Raw genomic sequence first — 9205 nt, 5'->3', positions numbered from 1 at the left:
CAGCACTCACCAGCCTGAGAGGCTGGTCTGCTCACCCGCCAGGGCGGGTGGGGGCTGGGAGCTGAGGCTTGGGCTTTGGAGGTCAGATCCCAGGGAAAGGACTGGAGTTGGCTGCGTGAAGACAGGATGAGGGGGCTAGTGTGCCACAGCTAGCCAGGAAGGAGTCCGGGAAAAGTTCTGGGACCTGCCAAAGAGTCAAGAGACCATTGTTTTGGGGTGCAGGAAGGGAGGGGATTCCTTCCCCATGTGCCCACAGAAGGCAGAGCACCACCTAAGCAAGCTCCAGAGATGGCTTCAGGCTGCGGCTATCAGCTCAGACTCCAGAGACGGGCATGAAGCACTAACGCTGCTGCTGCAGCCACCAAGAATCCTGTGTGCAAGCACAGGTCACTATCCACACCTCCCCTCCTGGGATCCTGTGTAGCCCGCCACTGCCAGGGTCCTGTGATCCAGAGACAATTTCCCTGGGAGAGTACATGGAGTGCCTCAGGCTGTTACAACATCACACCGGCCTCTGCCACTGCAAGCTTGCTCTGCATTCCAATCATGACTACAGTACCCCTCCCTCCCCTCCGGCCTGAGTGACCAAGAGCTCCCTAATCAGCCGCTGCTTTAACCCCCTCCTATCTGGGCGGGGAACAGACACCTGAGGGCTACCTACACACAGAGGTGGAGCCAGAACCAAAGCTGAACCCTGGGAGCTGTGCCAACAAAGAAGACAAAGGGAAATTTCTTTGTGCAGCCTCAGGAGAAGTGGGTTGAATCCCCATAATCAGCTTGATGTACCATTCATCTGTGTAATACCTGAATAGACAATGAACTGTCCCAAAATTTAGGCAGTGGACTTTGGGAGCAAATGGAGACTTGGGGTTTGCTGTTGGTGACTGATTTATTTCTGACTTTTATGTTTACCTTAGTTTAGTTTTTAGCGCTGGTTATCATTCACGGATTTCTTTATTTGTTTAGTTGCTCTCTTTTTTTATTTTTTTATTCTTAATTTTTTATTTTAATAATTTATTTTTATTTTATTTCTTTAATTTTAATTTTAATTTTTAAATTTTCTTTCTCTTTTTTCTTCCTTTTCTTCTGAGCCTTGTTGCTGACAGGGTCTTGGTGCTCTAACCTAGTGCCAAGCCTGAGCCTCCGAGGTGGGAGAGCCAAGTTCAGGACATTGGACCACCAGAAAACTCCCGGACCCACATAATATCAATTGGCAAGAAATCTCCCAGAGATCTCCCTCTCAACGTTAAGGCCCAGCTCCACCCAACGGCCAGCAAGATCCATTGCTGGATGCCCCATGCCAAACAACTAGCAAGACAGTAACACAACCCCGCCAATTAGCAGAGACGCTTTCTAAAATCGTACTAAGTTCAGAGACACCTGAAAGCACACCACCAGACACAGCCCTGCCCACCAGAAAGACAAGATCCAGCCTCAGCCACCAGAACACAGGCACCAGTCCCCTCCACCAAAGCTTACACAAGCCACTGAGCCAACCTCACCAACGGGGGGCACACAACAAAAGCAATGGGAACTACAAACCTGCATACTGAGAAAAGGAAACACCAAACACAGTAAACTGAACAAAATGAGAAACATGCAGCAGATGAAGGAGCAAGATAAAAACCCACAACACCAAACAACTGAAGAAGAAATAGGCAGTCTACCTGAAAACGAATTCAGAGTAATGATAGTAAAGATGATCCAAAATCTTGGAAATAGAATGGAGAAAGTACAAGAAATGTTTAACAAGGACCTAGAAGAACTAAAGAGGAAACAAACAATGATGAACAACACAATAAATGAAACTAAAAATTCTCTACAAGGAATCAATAGCAGAATAACTGAGGCAGAAGAACGGATAAGTGACCTGGAAGATAAAAGAGTGGAAATGGGAGGAGATAGGCGGGAGCGAGGGAGCGAAGGAGGTAGAGAAGAGCGGAGAAGAGGGGAGGGAGCGCAGCTTGGTTGCTCCGTAGTACGGCGGCTCACAAGGGAGAATCCCGAGCGGGCTCCGGGACGTACGGAGAGGCGGGCGGGCGGGCGGGCATTGTGTGCAGGGCTGCGGCTCCTGCGTTCCCTCCCGCTGCGAGTGAGCTGCACTGATTTGTCCCTGGGGCGGCAGCGTGGACCCGCCTGGAGATGAGGCGTCCATTAGCAAGGGGAAAGTAACAGAAACATGGCTCAGTTTCCAACACCTTTTGGTGGTAGCCTGGATATTTGGGCCATAACTGTAGAGGAAAGAGCAAAGCATGATCAACAGTTCCATAGTTTAAAGCCAATATCTGGATTTATTACTGGTGATCAAGCTAGAAACTTTTTTTCAATCTGGGTTACCTCAACCTGTTTTAGCACAGATATGGGCGCTTGCTGATATGAATAATGATGGAAGAATGGATCAAGTGGAGTTTTCCATAGCTATGAAACTCATCAAACTGAAGCTACAAGGATATCAGCTCCCTTCCGCACTTCCCCCTGTCATTAAACAGCAACCAGTTGCTATTTCTAGCGCACCAGCATTTGGTATGGGAGGTATCGCTAGCATGCCACCGCTGACCGCTGTTGCTCCAGTGCCAATGGGTTCCATTCCCGTTGTCGGAATGTCTCCCCCGCTAGTATCCTCTGTTCCTGCAGCAGGAGTGCCTCCTCTGGCTAACGGGACGCCCCCTGTCATACAGCCTCTGCCTGCATTCACTCATCCTGCAGCCACATTGCCAAAGAGGTCTTCCTTTAGTAGATCTGGTCCAGGGTCACAGTTAAACACTAAATTACAGAAGGCACAATCATTTGACGTGGCTAGTGTCCCTCCCGCAGCTGAATGGGCTGTTCCTCAGCCATCCAGACTGAAATACAGACAGTTATTCAACAGTCATGACAAAACCATGAGTGGACACTTAACAGGTCCCCAAGCAAGAACTATTCTTATGCAATCAAGTTTACCACAGGCTCAGCTGGCTTCAATATGGAATCTTTCTGACATTGATCAAGATGGAAAACTCAACAGCAGAAGAATTTATCCTGGCTATGCACCTAATTGATGTAGCTATGTCTGGCCAACCACTGCCACCGGTCCTGCCCCCAGAATACATTCCACCTTCCTTTAGAAGAGTTCGATCTGGCAGTGGTATATCTGTCATAAGCTCAACTTCGGTAGATCAGAGGTTACCAGAGGAACCAGTTTTAGAAGATGAACAGCAACAACTAGAAAATAAATTACCTGTAACCTTTGAAGATAAGAAGCGTGAGAACTTTGAACGTGGCAATCTGGAGCTGGAGAAACGGAGACAAGCACTCTTGGAACAGCAGCGCAAAGAACAAGAGCACCTGGCCCAGCTGGAGAGGGCGGAGCAGGAGAGGAAGGAGCGGGAGCACCAGGAACAGGAGCGCAAGAGGCAACTGGAGCTGGAGAAGCAGCTGGAAAAGCAGCGGGAGCTGGAACGTCAGAGAGAGGAGGAGCGCAGGAAAGAAATCGAGAGGCGCGAGGCTGCAAAACGGGAGCTTGAAAGGCAACGACAGCTTGAATGGGAACGGAATCGAAGACAAGAACTATTAAATCAAAGAAACAAAGAACAAGAGGACATAGTTGTGCTGAAAGCAAAGAAAAAGACTTTGGAATTTGAATTAGAAGCTCTAAATGATAAGAAGCATCAACTAGAAGGAAAACTTTAAGATATCAGATGTCGATTGACAACCCAAAGGCAAGAAATTGAGAGCACAAACAAATCTAGAGAGTTGAGAATTGCTGAAATCACCCACCTACAGCAACAATTACAGGAGTCTCAGCAAATGCTTGGAAGACTTATTCCAGAAAAACAGATACTCAATGACCAATTGAAACAAGTTCAGCAGAACAGTTTGCACAGAGATTCACTTCTTACACTCAAAAGAGCCTTAGAAGCAAAAGAACTAGCTCGGCAGCAGCTACGAGATCAACTGGATGAAGTAGAGAAAGAAACTAGATCAAAACTACAGGAGATTGATATTTTCAATAATCAACTGAAGGAACTAAGAGAAATACATAATAAGCAGCAGCTACAGAAACAGAAATCCATAGAGGCTGAACGACTGAAACAAAGAACAAGAGCGAAAGATCATAGAATTAGAAAAACAAAAAGGAGAAGCCCAAAGACGAGCTCAGGAAAGGGACCAGCAGTGGCTGGAGCACGTGCAACAAGAAGATGAGCATCAGCGGCCAAGAAAACCCCACGAGGAGGAAAAACTCAAAAGGGAAGAGAATATCAAAAAGAAGGACAGTGAGGAAAAGGGCAAACAGGAAATGCAAGACAAGCTGAGCCGGCTTTTCCTTCAACAACAAGAGCCAGCTAAGCCAGCTGTCCAAGCACCCTGGTCCACCACAGAAAAAGGCCCACTTAGCATTTCTGCACAGGAGAATGTAAAAGTGGTGTATTACCGAGCACTCTATCCCTTTGAGTCCAGAAGTCATGATGAAATCACGATCCAGCCAGGAGATATAGTCATGGTGGATGAAAGCCAAACTGGAGAACCGGGTTGGCTTGGAGGAGAATTAAAAGGAAAGACAGGATGGTTCCCTGCAAACTACGCAGAGAAAATCCCAGAAAACGAGGTTCCTGCCCCTGTCAAACCAGTGACTGATGCTGCCTCCACCCCTGCACCCAAACTGGCTGTACGTGAGACCCCTGCTCCTTCCGCGGTGACCTCTGCAGAGCCCTCCGCGACCCCCAACAACTGGGCCGACTTCAGCTCCACGTGGCCTACCAGCACGAATGAGAAACCAGAAACCGACAACTGGGATGCATGGGCAGCCCAGCCCTCCCTCACCGTTCCGAGCGCCGGGCAGTTGAGACAGAGATCAGCCTTCACTCCAGCCACAGCCACGGGCTCCTCTCCATCTCCTGTTTTAGGCCAGGGCGAAAAGGTGGAGGGACTACAGGCACAAGCCCTGTATCCTTGGAGAGCCAAAAAAGACAACCATTTAAATTTTAACAAAAATGATGTCATCACAGTCCTGGAGCAGCAAGACATGTGGTGGTTTGGAGAAGTTCAAGGCCAGAAGGGGTGGTTCCCCAAGTCCTACGTGAAACTCATTTCAGGGCCCGTAAGGAAATCTACGAGCGTGGATTCTGGTTCTTCAGAAATTCCTGCTAGTCTAAAGAGAGTAGCTTCCCCAGCAGCCAAGCCGGCCATGTCAGGAGAAGAAATTGCCCAGGTTATTGCTTCCTACACTGCCTACCCTGAGCCCGAGCAGCCTACCCTGGCCCCTGGTCAGCTGATTTTGATCTGAAAAAAGAACCCAGGTGGATGGTGGGAAGGAGAGCTGCAAGCACGTGGGAAAAAGCACCAGATAGGCTGGTTCCCTGCTAACTACGTCAAACTTTTAAGCCCTGGGATGAGCAAAATCACTCCGACAGAGCCACCTAAGCCCGCAGCATTCCCAGCAGTGTGCCAGGTGATCGGGATGTACGATTACACCGCGCAGAATGACGACGAGCTGGCCTTCAACAAGGGCCAGATCATCAACGTCCTCAACAAGGAGGACCCTGACTGGTGGAAAGGAGAAGTCCACGGGCAAGTGGGGCTCTTCCCGTCCAATTACGTGAAGCTGACCACAGACATGGACCCCAGCCAGCAATGAATCATATGTTGTCCATCCCCCCCTCAGGCTTGAAAGTCCTCAAAGAGACCCACTATCCCATATCACTGCCCAGAGGGATGATGGGAGATGCAGCCTTGATCATGTGACTTCCAGCATGATCACCTACTGCCTTCTGAGTAGAAGAACTCACTGCAGAGCAGTTTACCTCATTTTACCTTAGTTGCATGTGATGGCAATGTTGAGTTATTACTTGCACAGATAGAAGCAAAAAAATTACAAAAATACACAGGGTAGTGGGTCCTTTTCTGGCTTTCCTAGTGACTCAAATTGACTTCCCCCCACCTTTGCACAGGTGCTTTCAATAGTTTTCAAATTATTTTAAAATAAATATCTTAGCCTTTTAATAAAAAAAATAAACGAAAAAAAAAAGAGTGGAAATGACTAACACAGACCTGAATAAAGAAAAAAGGATGAAAAGAATTGAGGACAGTCTCAGAGACCTCTGGGACAACGTTAAATGCACCAACATTCAAATTATAAAGGTCCCAGAAGAAGAAGAGGAAAAGAAAGGGTCTAAGAAAATCTTTGAAGAGATTATAGTTGAAAACTTCCCTAACATGGGAAAGGAAATAGTCAATCAAGTCCAGGAAGCTCAGAGAGTCCCATAAAGGATAAATCCAAGGAAAAGCACGATAAGACACATATTAATCAAACTATCAAAAACTAAATACAGGGGCTTCCCTGGTGGCGCAGTGGTTGAGAGTCCGCCTGCCGATGCAGGGGACACGGGTTCGTGCCCCGGTCTGGGAGGATCCCACATGCAGTGGAGCGGCTGGGCCCGTGAGCCATGTCTGCTGAGCCTGTGCATCCAGAGCCTGTGCTCCACAATGGGAGAGGCCACAACAGTGAGAGGCCCGCATACAGCAAAAAAAAAATAAATAAATAAATACAAAGAAAAAATATTAAAAGAGCAAGGGAAAAGCAACAAGTAACATACAAGGGAATCCCCATAAGGTTACCAACTGATCATTCAGCAGAAACTGCACGGCAGAAGGGAGCAGCAGGACATATTTAATGTGATGAAAGGGAAAAAACTACAACCAAGATTACTCTACCCAGCAAGGATCTCTTTCAGATTCAATGGAGAACTTAAAACCTTCACTGACAAGTAAAAGTTAAGAGAATTCAGCACCATCAAACCAGCTTTACAACAAATGCTAAAGGAACTTCTCTAGGCAGGAAACAAGAGAAGGAAAAGACCTACAAAAACAAACCCAAAACAATTAAGAAAATGGTAATAGGAACATACATATCGATACTTCCTGTAAATGTAAATGGATTAAATTTTCTGACCAAAAGACATAGACTGGCTGAATAGATACAAAAACAAGACCTGTATATATGCTGTCTAAAAGAGACTCACTTCAGACCTAGGGACACATACAGACTGAAAGTGAGGGGATGGAAAAAGATATTCCATACAAATGGAAATCAGAAGAAATCTGAAGTAGCAATTCTCATATCAGACAAAATAGACTTTAAAATAAAGACTATTACAAGAGACAAGGAAGGACACTACATATTGATTAAGGGATCAATCCAAGAAAAAAGATATAACAATTGTAAATATGTATGCACCCAACATATGAGCACTTCAGTACATAAGGCAAATGCTAACAGCTGTAAAAAGAGAAATCGAAAGTAATACTAGTAGGGGGCTTTAACACCCCACTTTCACCAATGGACAGATCATCCAAAATGAAAATAAACAAGGAAACACAAGCTTTAAATGACACATTGAACAAGATGGACTTAAATGATATTTATAGGACATTACATCCAAAAACAAAAGAATACACTTTATTATCAAGTGCTCATGGAACATTCTCCAGGATAGATCATATCATGGGGCACTAATCAAGCCTTGGCAAATTTAAGAAAATTGAAATCATATCAAGTATCTTTTCCGACCACAGCGCTATGAGACTAGGTATCAATTACATGGAAAAAAACTGAAAAAATACAAACACCTGGAGGCTAAACAATACACTACTAAATTACCAAGAGATCACTGAAGAAATCAAAGAGGAAACCAAAAAATACCTGGGAACAAATGACAATAAAAACACAATGACCCAAAACCTATGTGATGAAGCAAAAGCAATTCTAACAGGGAAGTTTATAGCAATATAATCCTACCTCAAGAAACAAGAAACATCTCAAACAACCTAACCTTACACCTAAAGCAATTAGAGAAAGAAGAACAAAAATCCCCAAAGTTAACAGAAGGAAAGAAATCATAAAGATCAGATCAGAAATAAAAAGAAATGAAGGAAACAATAGCAAAGATCAATAAAACTAGAAGCTGGCTCTTTGAGAAGATAAACAAAATTGATAAACAATTAGACAAACTCATCAAGAAAAAGAAGATTCAATTCAATAGAATTAGAAATGAAAAAGTAAAAGTAACAACTGACACTGCAGAAATACAAAGGATTATGAGTGATTACAACAAGCAACTATATGCCAATAAAATGGAAAACCTGGAAGAAATGGACAAATTCTTAGAAAAACACAACCTTCCAAGACTGAACCAGAAAGAAATAGAAAATATAAACCGAAAAATCACAAGCGCTGAAGTTGAAACTGTGATTAAAAATCTTCCAACACACAAAAGCCCTGGACCAGATGACTTCACAGGCGAATTCTATCAAACAATTAGAGAAGAGCTAACACCTGTCCTTCTCAAACTCTGCCAAAATATAGCAGAGGTAGGAATACTCCCACACTCATTCTACAAGGCCACAATTACCTTGATACCAAAACCAGACAAAGATGTCACAAAAAAGAAAACTACAGGCCAGTATCACTGATGAACATACATGCAAAAATCCTCAACAAAATACTAGGAAACAGAATCCAATAGCACATTAAAAGGATCATACGCCATGATCAAGTGGGATTTATCTCAGGAATGAAAGGATTCTTCAATATATGCAAATGAATGTGATAAACCATATTAACAAATTGAAGAATAAAAACCATATGATAATGTCAATAGATGCAGAGAAGGCTTTTGACAAAATTCAACACCGATTTATGATAAAAACTCTCCAGACAGTAGGCATAGAGGGAACTTACCTCAACATAATAAAGGCCATATATGACAAACCCACAGCTAACATCTTCCTCAGTGGTGAAAAACTGAAACCATTTCCTCTAAGATCAGGAGCAGGACAAGGTTACCCACTCTCACCACTATTATTCAATATAGTTTTGGAAGTTTTGCCATGGCAATCAGAGAAGAAACAGAAATAAAAGGAATCCAAATTGGAAAAGAAGAAGTAAAACTGTCACTGTTTTCAGATGAAATGATACTATACATACAGAATCCTAAAGATTCTCTAGAAAACTACTAGAGTTAATGAATGAATTTTGTAAAGTATCAAATGCACAGAAATCTGTTGCATTCTTTTACACTAATGAAAAATCTGAAAGAAATTAAGGAACACTCCGATTTACCATTGCAACAAAAAGAATAAAATACCTAGGAATAAACCTACCTAAGGAGACAAAAGACCTGTATGCAGAAAAGTATAAGACACTCATGAAAGAAATTAAAGATGATAC

The 9205-nt window shown here is 43.9% G+C and overlaps 1 protein-coding gene across 1 annotated transcript; it reads left to right on the top strand.

Moving 5' to 3' along the window:
* The first annotated feature begins 1910 nt into the window (after nucleotides 1–1910).
* Nucleotides 1911–5984, top strand: LOC309791689 (intersectin-1-like). Its single transcript, XM_082600703.1, is given in 6 exon segments — nucleotides 1911–2322; nucleotides 2324–2999; nucleotides 3001–3666; nucleotides 3670–4070; nucleotides 4072–5260; nucleotides 5264–5984. Coding segments are annotated over 6 exon segments (3426 nt in total). The 5' UTR covers nucleotides 1911–2179; the 3' UTR covers nucleotides 5615–5984.
* The last annotated feature ends 3221 nt before the right edge of the window (nucleotides 5985–9205 follow it).

The sequence above is a fragment of the Mesoplodon mirus genome (assembly GCF_964341445.2).
Source record: "Mesoplodon mirus genome assembly, chromosome: 16".
In the NCBI taxonomy this organism is placed as follows: Eukaryota; Metazoa; Chordata; class Mammalia; order Artiodactyla; family Ziphiidae; genus Mesoplodon; species Mesoplodon mirus.
The sequence above is the reverse complement of the archived record's forward strand: the minus strand, read 5'-3'. Positions and strand labels throughout refer to the sequence as shown.